The 13156-nt window shown below is 45.5% G+C and overlaps 1 protein-coding gene across 20 annotated transcripts in view; it reads left to right on the top strand.

Moving 5' to 3' along the window:
• Positions 1-292: 292 nt before the first annotated feature.
• The window catches only part of MELK (maternal embryonic leucine zipper kinase), a 105696-nt gene continuing 92832 nt past the window's right edge, over positions 293-13156 (top strand). For 4 of the 20 annotated variants that reach the window (XM_055293703.2, XM_063609748.1, XM_063609744.1 and 1 more), the window contains exons 1-3: positions 321-445; positions 10429-10524; positions 11987-12072. In XM_055293703.2, the coding sequence (XP_055149678.1) occupies positions 10467-10524; positions 11987-12072 (144 nt within the window). In that variant the 5' untranslated portion in view covers positions 321-445; positions 10429-10466. Of the gene's footprint in view, positions 446-10428; positions 10525-11986; positions 12073-13156 lie in introns of all 20 variants that reach the window. The other 16 variants (XM_063609753.1, XM_055293706.2, XM_063609752.1 and 13 more) reach the window with 10 other exon arrangements.

Below are 13156 nucleotides of genomic sequence, written 5' to 3'. Positions count from 1 at the left end.
CTGCCAGAGGGCACGTCAATTTTAGGAAGAGAACGTAAGAAAGTTGGGTTATGTGGAGACTTGGCATATCGACGCTACGTGCCCTCCGGGGCAAGACCAAGGCCTCAAGTCACCCCTCGCAGCCCAGTGGACCTCCCGACCATCCCTTTCAGGGCTCCACAGCGACCAGGAGCCGCTGCCCCGGTGAGAACCGCCCCCCTCCCCCCGCACTGTGCGCGCCCCCGCCTGCCGTGCGCGTCCGCTTCCCCGGGATCCGGCGCCGCGCGCGTCCCCGCCGCGCCCCGCCCCTTCCGGCCCGGGAGATTTGATTCCCTTGGCGGGCGGAAGCGGCCACAACCTGGAGATCGAAAAGCTTCCTAGGAACGCTGTACCAGCCGCTTCTCTCAGGACAGCAGGCCCCTGTCCTTCTGTCGGGCGCCGCCCCTCAGTGCCGTCCGTCCCTCAGGTCAGTTCTCTCGCCTGCCTGCCGCAGTCGCAGTTGTTGGCTGGGGTCTGGGCTGTGCGGGGCGCAGCGGCCCAAACCCAGTTTGCTCCTGGCTCTCGGGAGACTGGAGGATTTCATCGGAGCCCCGCGCTTTACCAGCCCTGTTCCCTGGATAAGATATTTGACAGGCCGGGCGCGGTGGCTCACGCTTGTAATCTCAGCACTTTGGGAGGCCGAGGCGGGCGGATCACGAAGTCAGGAGATCGAGACCACGGTGAAACCCTGTCTCTACTAAAAATACAAAAAATTAGCCGGGCGTGGTGGCGGGGGCCTGTAGTCCCAGCTACTCGGAGAGGCTGAGGCAGGAGAATGGCGTGAACCCGGGAGGCGGAGCTTGCAGTGAGCCGAGATTGCGCCACTGCACTCCAGCCTGGGCGACAGAGCGAGACTCCGTCTCAAAAAAAAAAAAAAAAAAAGATATTTGACCTTTCCGACCCGCAGTTTTCTCCTCCGTAAGTGGCGATAATGACCGTGTCTGCTTAACACGGTTATTGAAGAGGTGTTCAGGCCAAGCGTTTGCCACCTAGGAGGCTGCGATAGATGTGAATTCCCATTTCCCATTTCCAGTTTCCGTGACTCTTCCCCGCGAAAAAAGTTGACAGAAGGGTTTCGAGTTTTTTCTGTTTGTACAACTCAGTTTACTGGGGCAGTCCAATAAAAAAGGAGGTGTGTTATCACTACCTTTTCAGAGTCCAAATCCATCCTCTCCTATCATCTCCCCAAAGTGGCTTCAGAGGCTCACACTAAAAGGGGATTTTTTTTTCTTTTTCTTCAAGATGGAGTTTCGCCCTTGTTGCCCAGGCTGGAGTGCAATGGCGCGATCTCGGCTCACCGCAACCTCCGCCTCCCAAGTTCAAGCGATTCTCCTGCCTCAGCCTCCCGAGTAGCTGGGATTACAGACATCCGCCACCACGCCTGGCTCATTTTTTGTATTTTTAGTAGAGACGGGGTTTCACCAAATTGGCCAGGCTGGTCTCCAGCTCTTGTCCTCAGGTGATCCGCCCGCCTTGGCCTCCCAAAGTGCTAGGATTACAGGCGTGAGCCACTGCGCCCGGCCTAAAAGGGGAATTTTCACCGAATGCTGTATCAGTAATAGGAGCAGCAGGGTTGCTCCCACCAAGAAACCTGGTGTAGGGTTGTGGGAGCTGGAAAGGGTAGACTCAGGGAAGGCTACCCAAGAGAGGAATCAGGTCCCTAGCACTTAGGACGGGTAATTACCTTTGGTATTTCTCCTTTGTTAGTGGAATGAGGTGAGTATCAGGAGCCTGGATTGTTGCTTAGAGGCCAGTGTTCCTAACTTTGGTTTATATTTTGGTTTCTGTTTCCCATGGAGTCTGGCTAGAAAATCAGGAAAATCAGAAAAGCCCTTACTGGGCCTTCGTGGGCTTGTTTCTCCCGAAGGTCTGTCCTTTCTGTGTAACTACTGTGGACCAACTAGATGGGCATATCAGTCCCAATGAGTGCCTCATTGTCGGTGCTCCCAGAAGCCTTTGCAAGGGAGCAGGGCAGGATGCTAATTAAATGTGTTACAGGCCACATTATAAACCATTCTGAGCCCGGCGTGGTGGCTCACGCTTGTAATCCCAGCACTTGGGGAGGCCGAGGTGGGCGGATCACTTGAGGCCAGGAATTCTAGACCAGCCTGGCCAACATGGCGAAACCCCGTCTCTACTAAAAATACAAAAAAAAACACACACAAAAAAACCGGGCATGGTGGCGCATGCCTGTAATCCCAGCGACTGGGGAGGCTGAGGCACGAGCATCGCTGGAACCCAGGAGGCGGAGGTTGTGGTGAGCGGAGATCTAGCTACTGCACTCCAGCCTAGGTGACAGAACGAGACCCTGTCTCAAGCAAATAAACAGACAAAACTCAAAAAACCATTCTGTATTCTACTTCCTGTTTGAAATTATCCTCAGTGTCTTTCCAAGCTCTGTAGATAAGGTAAATGTATTTATGCGGCAAGTGATAGAATAGCCCAAATAATATTGTTAAAAAATGCCCCCAATTTGTTGCTATCCTTTAAAATTTAACCATAAACGTCTTCTCATTATCCCAATTCCTTGCTCTTCTGAGAAGTTAAAGACCCCAATTATAGGCCAGGCGCGGTGGCTCATGCCTGTAATCCTAGCACTTTGGGAGGTCGAGGTGGGTGGATCATGTGGTCAGGAGTTCAAGACCAGCCTGGCCAAGATGGTGAAACCCCGTCTTTACTAAAAATACAAAAAATTAGCCGGGCATGGTGGCGCACACCTGTAATCCCAGCTACTTGGGAGGCTGAGGCAGAATTGCTTGAACTCGGAGGGCGGAGGTTGCAGTGAGCCGAGATTATGCCACTGCACTCCAGCCTGGGCGACAGAGAGAGACTCTGTCTCAAAAACAAAAACAAAACCCAATTATGTATACCCCCAATTCTTCTATTTATTTAGTCAAGCCCAGAAGGGCACTCAGGTGTCTAGTTGGGGTCTAATTTCCTTCTTCATTATTCACAGTTGAGAGGCTGTCTTCCACATTGACTGATAATATACCTCCTTCAGCAGCTACAAAGTTGGGTTACTCTGTTCCCAAGGCTTTTCTGTATTCTATATTAACAAACTCTAGAGGATAAACAGGGCACATGAGAATATTTAGAACCAGCTCCACATTCACAAAGATTTACAAATCCAGTATAATCTGCTATTAGTGTAGCAGTTTGTAATGTAAGCACCAGTTTTCTCATACAGCAGCAACAATGATATTCCCTTGATTCAGTAGATATAATCTAGGCCCACATTGGTATTACTCATCCAAAGACATGGTGTAATTTGAGAGAAGGGGGTAGATAGAGAAAATGGAAGAAAGAAAGAAAAAAAAAGTGCATGGCTTCAGTCTTACCTGAGTTGTTAAATGGACAACTTGCCCATCTCTGCTAGTTTTCCAGAGGCCATGAATGGGATGTTTATAACTCTTTTGGGAGAAGTCTATTAAGTTAATTATGACACTCTTAAATCCCTAATCTGGGAAGTGATTCCAGCATCTTACAAATTGCTTTTTCTTTCTGAGTGACAATTTGAAATAGCCCAGTCCTTTGCATGGAATGTAAACATGTGCATTCAGATTTATAGTCCAGTGTTCCTCCATTTCCATTCTCCTGCTCTCTTTCTTCTGTATCAGCATTCCAAAGATTTCTGAGCCTTAGGTTTACCTCTATACTTTTACTGTTTTTATTGCCTTTTGGAATTTCTTAGTCCTATGGTTCCTGTTTGTTTTTAGGATGAGGTTCCAGTTTATCCCCACATTTGCCCCACTGACAAATGCCCTTTAAAATATTTCTGAATTAGTGTTGTTGTTTAAAGTATTTAATCCTGTGCCTTCAGGTGCCCAGTGAGAATAAATTTGTTCTCTGTGGTATCTCCTTGCCTTGAGTAACTTTTTCTACTCCAGTGGAAGCAGAATGTTTCATTTTCTATCAACAATTTTCCCTCAGCACTGGGACCTGACCTTGCTTCTTCTAATGTTTGCCTACCCTGGTCTGCAGATTTTGTTAGGTTAAATGTTCAACCTACTGATTAAGTTGGGTCCAGTGTGATCTCTTCCTAGGAAATGGCTTAATATTGTTTATTTTATCAGAATGTCTTTTTGCATGTTATCTTTTTGTGTGCTATTTCTGCTTTGATGTTGAAGACTGAACCCTATTTTTTTTTTTTTTTTTTTTTTTGAGATGGAGTCTCGCTCTGTCGCCCAGGCTGGAGTGCAGTGGCGCAATCTCGGCTCACTGCAAGCTCCGCCTCCCGGGTTCACGCCATTCTCCTGCCTCAGCCTCTCCGAGTAGCTGGGACTACAGGCGCCCGCCACCACGCCTGGCTAATTTTTTGTATTTTTTAATAGAGATGGGGTTTCACCGTGGTCTCGATCTCCTGACCTTGTGATCCGCCCGCCTCGGCCTCCCAAAGTGCTGGGATTACAAGCGTGAGCCACCGCGCCCGGCCCTGAACCCTGTTTTTTAAAGCCGATTTAATTTTTTTCTTGAGTGTTGATATTTCTCCTTCTAAAACTTCTGCTCTAGTTTTCTATTCATTGACCAAATTTTTGTTTGTTTTTGAGATGGAGTCTCACTCCTGTCGTGCAGGCTAGAGTGCAGTGGCGTGATCGCGGGTCACTGCAACCTCCACCTCCTGGGTTCAAGCGATTCTCCTTCCTCAGCCTCCCTAGCAGCCAGGATTACAGGTGTGCGCCACCACGCCCGGCTAATTTTGTATTTTTAGTAGAGACGGGGTTTCTGCATGTTGGTCAGGCTGGTCTCGAACTCCTGACCTCAGGTGATCCACCTGCCTTGGCCTCCCAAAGTGCTAGGATTACAGGTGGGAGCCACTGTGCCCAGCCGGCTTTTTACTTGCTGATAATAATTTTCTTTTTCTCTCCAAGTAAAATGATTCATGGGATCAGTGTTTCAGGCATAGAAAAATGATTTTTTAAAAATGTCCTTTGTGGCTTTTGGGGTTTTGATAACTTCATTCAGATTTTTTTCCACCTCAATTTTAAGAAGACTACTCATCATTGTATGAAGGGCCTTCTGTTATTAAGCTCTGTCTTCCTTTATAAGCTCACCACACTTCTGAGGTCGAACTCACACTCTAGGTCTTCCAAATTCATGGCCATTATTAAGGCTTAGTAACATGCTAGTCACTCAGTTCTGGATAAGGGCAGGGTGAAGAACAGAGAATTTGAAGGTAGTTTACATGGCATCTGCCACTCATCAATTTGAGGCTTAAACAGGCTTGCTTGGCCAGGGCGATGGCTCACGCCTGTAATCCCAGCATTTTGGGAGGCCAAGGAGGGTGGATCACCTGAGGTCAGGAGTCTGAGACCAGCCTGGCCACCATGGCAAAACCCTGTCTCTACTAAAAATACAAAAATTAGCCGGGTGTGGTGTTGTTCGCCTGTAGTCCCAGCTATTTGGGAGGCTGAGGCAGGAAAATAGCTTGAACCTGGGAGGCGGAGGTTGCAGTGAGCTGAGATCGCACTACTGCACTGTAGCCTGGGCACCAGAGCGAGACTCCATCTCAAACGAACAAACAAACTAGCCAGGAGTGGTGGCATGCGACTCCTGGCCTCAAGTGATCCACCCACCTCAGCCTCCCAAAGTGCTGGGATTACAGGCGTGAGCCACTGCACCTGGCCTCGACTAGATTTTAATTTTTAATTTTTATTTATTTTTTTGAGACACAGCTTCGCTCGTTACCCAGGCTGGAGTACAGTGGTGCGATCTCGGCTCACCGCAACCTCTGCTTCCCGGGTTCAAGTGATTCTCCTGCCTCAGCCTCCCTAGTAGCTGGGATTACAGGCATGGGCCACCACGCCTGGCTAATTTTTTATATTTTTAGTAGAGACGGGGGTTTCTCCATGTTGGTCAGGCTGGTCTTGAACTCCTGACCTCAGGTGATCCGCCCGCCTCAGCCTCCCAAACTGCTGGGATTACAAGTGTGAGCCACCGCGCCTGGCCGTTTTTTATTTTTATTTTTATTTTTTATTATTATACTTTAGGTTTTAGGGTACATGTGCACAATGTGCAGGTTTGTTACATATGTATCCATGTGCCATGTTGTTTTGCTGCACCCATTAACTTGTCATTTAGCATTAGATATATCTCCTAATACTCTCCCTCCCCCCTCCCCCCAGGTTTTTTATTTTTAGTAGAGACAAGGTCTTGCTATATTGCCCTGGCTTGTCCTGAACTCCGGGCCTCAAGCAATCCTCCTGCCTTGGCCTCCCAAATTGCAGGGATTACAGACATGAGCCACCATGCCCAGCTATCTTTATGCTTCTTCCTTTTGCCACTCCTAGCTGTAGGTTTGGTATGGGTAAGACCTTAGCTATCTATGTTTTCAACATTTCAAATATTTGTCTTTTGCTTTTAAGTCTTTACAACTGTTCCTGATTTTATATGGTGTGAGATAGAGATCCAATGTGTTTTTTTTTTTCCTTCACCTCTTGGCTAACCAATTGTCCCAGCGCCAGAGCTGCATTTCCATCACCTGTTACCTCTAAAAGCAGCCTCAGTTCAGTACCTGTCAACTTTTACTTCCTCTAGGATCTTTGCACCTAAATTCCCTCTTTCTGGAATATTCTCCCTGTAATTCTTTGTGGGCTATGACTGTTAAGGCCTACAGACCAAAGACCACATCTGTAGTAAAAATCATTAGATGTATTTAGTTTGCTGCAGCAAGAGAAACCATACTCTTGAGAATTTTGGGTAGTCTCAGAGTGAGTTGAAAGGGGCAGAATGAGGGAAGAATGAGGTGGGGCTGAGGATGTCATTGAAGACAATGAAGTCAGCCAAATAAAGGATCTTTATTTTAACAGCCTTGTATGGAAACATTGTTTACATGGTTACGTTCGGATTCTATTGAAACCATTGTTCAAGTTTTGATAGGAATATCACAGTCTGATTACTGGCAGGGCTGATTTTCTCAATTCTCATCCTTTGAATTAGAGCTTGGCTTAATTGTTACCTTCTCAGAAACCACTGTTGCTTATTTTTGTTTCAGTATTTAATATAGATAATAATAATAGTTGCCGGGCGCGGTGGCTCACGCTTGTAATCCCAGCACTTTGGGAGGCCGAGGCGGGTGGATCACGAGGTCAGGAGATCGAGATCATGATGAAACCCTGTCTCTATTAAAAATACAAAAAATTAGCTGGGCGTGGTGGCGGGCGCCTCTAGTCCCAGCTACTCGGGAAGCTGAGGCAGGAGAATGGCGTGAACCTGGGAGGCGGAGCTTGCAGTGAGCCGAGATTGCGCCACTGCACTCCAGACTGGGCGACAGAGCGAGACTCCGTCTCAAAAAAAAAAAAAAAAAAAATAATAATAGTAATTATTATTTTTTGAGACAGAATCTTGCTTTGTCGCCCAGGCTGGAGTGCAATGTCTTGATCTTGGCTCACTGCAACCTCTGCCTCCCGGGTTCAAGCAATTCTCCTGCCTCAGCCTCCCGAGTAGCTGGGATTGCAGGCGCACACCACAAGGCCTGGCTAATTTATTTATTTATTTATTTTTGTGAGATGGAATTTCACTCTTGTTGCCCAGGCTGGAGTGCAGTGGCGCGATCTTGGCTCACTGCAACCTCTGTCTCCTGGGTTCAAGCTATTCTCCTGCCTCAGCCTCCCGAGTAGCTGGGATTACAGGCGTGTGCCACCACACCTGGCTAATTTTGTATTTTTAGTAGAGATGAGGTTTCACCATGTTGGTCAGGCTGGTCTCGAACTCCTGACCTCAGGTGATCTGCCTGCCTTGGCCTCCCAAAGTGCTGGGATTACAGGCCTGAGCCACTGTGCCCGGCCTAATTTTTGTATTTTTTAGTAAAGACCAGGTTTTACTATGTTGGCCAGGCTGGTCTCGAACTCCTGACCTCGTGATCCGCCCACCCCGGCCTCCCAAAGTGCTGGGATTATAGGCGTGAGCCTCCGCACCCGGCCTATAAATTATAATTATTAATTTATTGTCTACTTATTTGCCTTTTGTCTTCTCCACTAGAATATACACTCCATGAGGGCAGAATCACATTTCTTCTCCATTATAGCCCTAGTGCCAAGGGCAGGTTTGGCATATCATAGGTGCTCGGTAAATATCTGTATGAATAAATGAATGAATAAGGGCAAACTCAAGAGTTTTCTAGAACTGCATTAGCAGTTCTTCCAGACACACTGCTGATCTCTAAAAGTCAACCAAGAGGATATTTTCCACAAGTAAGACAGAGATGGTATGAGTGTGACTTTGTATATTAATGTGCATAACAGGGCCCTACTCATTTCTATGGTTTTTAAAAATAAACTACTTAATTTTAAAACTCAGGGAGACAAAATCAATAAGATCTACCTAATTTTTTTTATAACTAATTTTTTTTTTTTTTTTTGAAACAGAGTTTTGCTCTTATTGCCCAGGCTGGAGTGCAATGGCCCGGTCTCGGCTCACTGCAACCTCCGCCTCCTGGGTTCAAGCAATTCTCCTGCCTCAGCCTCCCGAGTAGCTGGGACTACAGACGCCCACCACCACACCCGGCTAATTTTTGTGTTTTTAGTAGAGATGAGGTTTCACCATGTTGGTCAGGCTGGTCTCGAACTCCTGACCTCAGGCAATCCACCTGCCTCTGCCTACCAAAGTGCTGGGATTACAGGCGTGAGCCACCACACCCGGCCACAAGTAATTTTTATATATTATTTGATGTATAATTAACAGTATATATAACTCACATAAGTTGTGAAGCATAATAGTAAAATACATATCATATACATAATAAAATTGTGTATGACTGGGGTCTTAGTTTGGGTTTTCCTGATGACTACTGATAATTTTTTCTTGTCTCTTTTTTTTTATTTTGAGACAGAATCTTGCTCTGTTGCCCAGGCTGGAGTGCAGTGGCGTGATCTCAGCCCACTGCATCCTCTGCCTCCTGCCTCAGCCTCCTGAGTAGCTGGGACTACAGGCGTGTGCCACCACCCCTGGCTAATTTTTTATTATAGTTTTAGAAGAGACAGGGTTTTATGGTGTTAGCCAGGATGGTCTCCATTTCTTGACCTGTGATCCACCTGCCTTGGCCTCCCAAAGTGCTGGGATTACAGGCGTGAGCCACCACACCCAGCCTTTTTTTTTGAGACAGAGTTTCACTCTTGTTGCCCGGGCTAGAGTGCAATGGCGCAATCTCAGCTTACTGCAACCTCCGCCTCCCAGGTTCAAGCGATTCTCCTGCCTCACCCTCCCAAGTAGCTGGGATTACAGGCTCCTGCCACCATGCCTGGCTAATTTTTGTATTTTTAGTAGAGACGGGTTTCGTCATGTTGGTCAGGCTGGTCTTGAACCCTGACCTCAGGTGATCAACCCGCCTCAGCCTCCCAAAGTGCTGGGATTACAGGTGTGAGCCACCTTGCCCAGCTTCGTGTCTTTTTTTTTTATTTTTTTTTATTTTTTTTATTTTTTCTTCAGGCAGCCTCCCGAGCCAAAGTAGGCTCAGAGACTCCCTTTTTCATGTTTTTGTTGGCCATTTGTGTTTCTTTGAGAAATTTTTTTTTTTTTTCGAGACAAAGTTTGGCCGTTTCACCCAGGCTAGAGTGCAATGGCACGATCTTGGCTCACTGCAACCTCCACCTCCCGGGTTCAAGTGATTCTCCTGCATCAGCCTCCCAAGTAGCTGGGATTACAAGTGAACGCCACCACACTTGGCTAATTTTTTGTATCTTTAGTAGAGATGGGGTTTTACCATGTTGGCCAGACTGGTCTTGAACTCATGATCTTATGATCTGCCTGCCTTGGCCTCCCAAAGTGCTGGGATTATAGGTGTGAGCCACCATGCCCGGCTGAGAAAAGTTTTTTGTATCATTTGCTTATTTTGCTGTTGAGTTTTTCTAATTGTTTTGTCAGAGTTTATGTGTTTTCTATGTACATCCACTATTATGTTTGTTGAAAGTATCTTCTCGCATTTATGGTTTTCTTTTTTTGATGGTGTCTTTGGATGTATAGAAGTGCTTATTTTTATTTTTATTTTTTTTAGAGACGTGGTCTTGCTATGTTGCCCAGGCTGGCCTCGAACTCCTGGGCTCAAGCTGTCCTCCCAAGTGGCTGACAACACATGCACCACTGTGCCCAACTGAAGTTCTTAATTTTAATGTTGTTTAATATATTAATTTTATTATTATTAGTAGTACTTTATTTAAGTGATCCTCTCCTATCCTGAAATAATGACAATATTCTTTAAAAAGTTTTAAAGGTTTATGTTTCATACTTTTTAACTCTTTATCTGGAATTCATTTTTATGTATGGTGTGAGATAGGAATCCTTTTTTTCATATGGCCAATAATCAGTTTTTTCAGTATCATGTAAATGCATGAGACTTATTTAGATTTGCACTTACAAGAATGGACGAGATGATCTGGTATTATTTCCTTTATTGATTATGTACTCTGTGTCTTCTAGGTTCTTTTTCTAATTCCAAATAAACTTGCAAGAGGACTATGAAAGATTATGATGAACTTCTCAAATATTATGAATTACATGAAACTATTGGGACAGGTAACTGTTACTTTTTTTTGGAGGCAGTGCCTAGATCAACTATTTGAGAGTATAGATTATTTGGGTAGGCATGAGCTTTTTCATCTAACCCACACAGTTTTAAAATTCTTCTACCTACTTCAGTAAGAAAAAGTGGAGCAAGCAGAGAGGAGAATAGTAGGAGAAGCCCTGTAAGTTATTGCAAGGACTTTGACTTTTATTCTAAATAAAAAATTTATTCTAAATATTTCTTTTCTTTCTTTTTTTTTTTTTTGAGATGGAGTCTCACTCTGTCACCCAGGCTGGAGTACAGTGGCGCAATCTCGGCTCACTGCAAGCTCTGCCTCCCGGGTTCACGCCATTCTCCTGCCTCAGCCTCCCGACTAGCTGGGACTACAGGCGCTCACCACGCCCAGCTAATTTTTTGTATTTTTAGTAGAGACGGGGTTTCACTGTGTTAATCAGAATGGTCTTGAACTCCTGACCTCATGATCCGCCCACCTCGGCCTCCCAAAGTGCTGGGATTACAGGCATGAGCCACCGCGCACAGCCTTCTTTTATTTCTTGACTTTTATTCTAAATTAAAGTCATTGGAGAGTTTTGAGTTAAGGGGTAATCTGACCTTTGTTTTTACAGAGTTGCTGTGGCTGCTTGGTAGATATAAGGTTGGATGAAGGAGGGCAAGAGCAGAGGCAGGGAGATGTTAGCAGTGTATTGCAATAATTCAGGTGTTGATGCTAGAGATGATGGTGGTGTGGATGAGGGTGATGTAGTAAAAGCAGTGAAAGGGGTGGGACACTTTACACACACACACGTATATACACACCTATGTATGTTTTTTTTTTTTTTTTTTTGAGGCGGAGTCTCGCTCTGTCACTCAGGCTGGAGTGCAGTGGCACGATCTCGGCTCACTGCAAGCTCTGCCTTCTGGGTTCACGCCATTCTCCTGCCTCAGCCTCCCGAGTAGCTGGGACTACAGGCGCCCACTACCATGCCCAGCTAATTTTTTGCATTTTTAGTAGAGACAGAGTTTCACCATGTTGGCCAGGATGGTCTTGATCTCTTGACCTCATGATCCACCTGCCTCGGCCTCCCAAAGTCTGGGATTACAGGCGTGAGCCACCGTGCCTGGCCTCAAAGTTTTAAAACTGAGTGGAAGTTTCATATAATTTGTCTTTGGCCTCAGCAACTTTATATTGTGTTCTAGCAGTGTTAATTATAAAGGAAATTTAATTGCAGGGTTAATCATAAAGCAGATTTCTAAAGTGAGTTATGTTTTTTTTTTATTACAAAGTTAGAGATACACTATCATGGCAAAAAAAGAAAAAACCTTCAGCTAGACATTGGATAACAAGAAGCAACAGGAAAAAAAAGCCACAGACTTCTAGGAAAATTTGGCTTGATAGAGTCTTTTAAAATTATATAAAAAGGTGTTTGTGCTTGAGTCCTTGCTTATGCTTTCATAATACATTTTCCTACTTAGGTGGCTTTGCAAAGGTCAAACTTGCGTGCCATATCCTTACTGGAGAGATGGTAGCTATAAAAATCATGGATAAAAACACACTAGGGGTAAGTTTAAATTTATTTAAAAATAGTCTACTTATAGATCAGTTTCGTGAATTAAAACCTGAATTGTTCTAATGTTCTAGTTACTGCTCTTAGAATAATATTTTTATAGCTTTTAAAAAACGTATAGATCTGTGGTTTTAAAAAGTAATCTGGGGGAAGGGATCACTTTGTTCTTCCGATTTTAATGCAGGGCAGTGGCACATATTTGAAGTCTGTAGCATCCATCTACAGTCTGTAGTCTGTAGGTGTTTCTGGATATTAATGTGTCCCATCTTTCTTTTCTTTTCTTTTTTTTTTTGAGATGGATTCTCGTTCTGTTGCAGAGGCTGGAGTGCAGTGGCGCGATCTTGGCTCACTGCAAGCTCTGCCTCCCGGGTTCACGCCATTCTCCTGCCTCAGCCTCCCGAGTTGCTGGGACTGCAGGTGCCCGCCACTACGCCCGGCTAATTTTTTGTATTTTTAGTAGAGACGGGGTTTCATCGTGTTAGCCAGGATGGTCTCGATTTCCTGACCTCGTGATCCGCCTGCCTCGGCCTCCCAAAATGCTGGGATTACAGGCGTGAGCCCCCGTGCCTGGCCTCTTTTCTTTTCTTTCTTTTTTTTTTTTTTTTTTCTGAGACGGAGTTTTGCTCTTTCGCCCGGGCTGGAGTGCAGTAGCATGATCTCGGCTCACTGCGACCTCTGCCTCCCAGGTTCACGCCATTCTACTGCCTCAGCCTCCTGAGTAGCTGGGACTACAGGTGCCCACCACCATGCCTGGCTAATTTTTTTTTTTTTTTTAGTAGAGATGGGATTTCACTATGTTAGCCAGGATGGTCTTGATCTCCTGACCTTGTGATCCGCCTGCCTCGACCTCCCAAAGTGCTGGGATTACAGGTGTGAGGCACCGCGCCTGGCCCCATCTTTATTTTCTTATGATACTCTTACTAAATATAAATCATTTTGGTACTATAGATAGGTAAATAGATAAATATTATGTCCTAGCTTTTTTTTTTTTTTTTTTTGAGACAGAGTCTCACTTTGTTGCCCAGGCTGGAGTGCAGTTGCACAATCACAGCTCACTGCAGCCTGTACCTGCTGGGCT

This window comes from Symphalangus syndactylus, chromosome 9 (assembly GCF_028878055.3).
Source record: "Symphalangus syndactylus isolate Jambi chromosome 9, NHGRI_mSymSyn1-v2.1_pri, whole genome shotgun sequence".
NCBI lineage: Eukaryota > Metazoa > Chordata > Mammalia > Primates > Hylobatidae > Symphalangus > Symphalangus syndactylus.
Note: the sequence above shows the minus strand (reverse complement) of the source record. Positions and strands in the feature narration are given on the sequence as shown.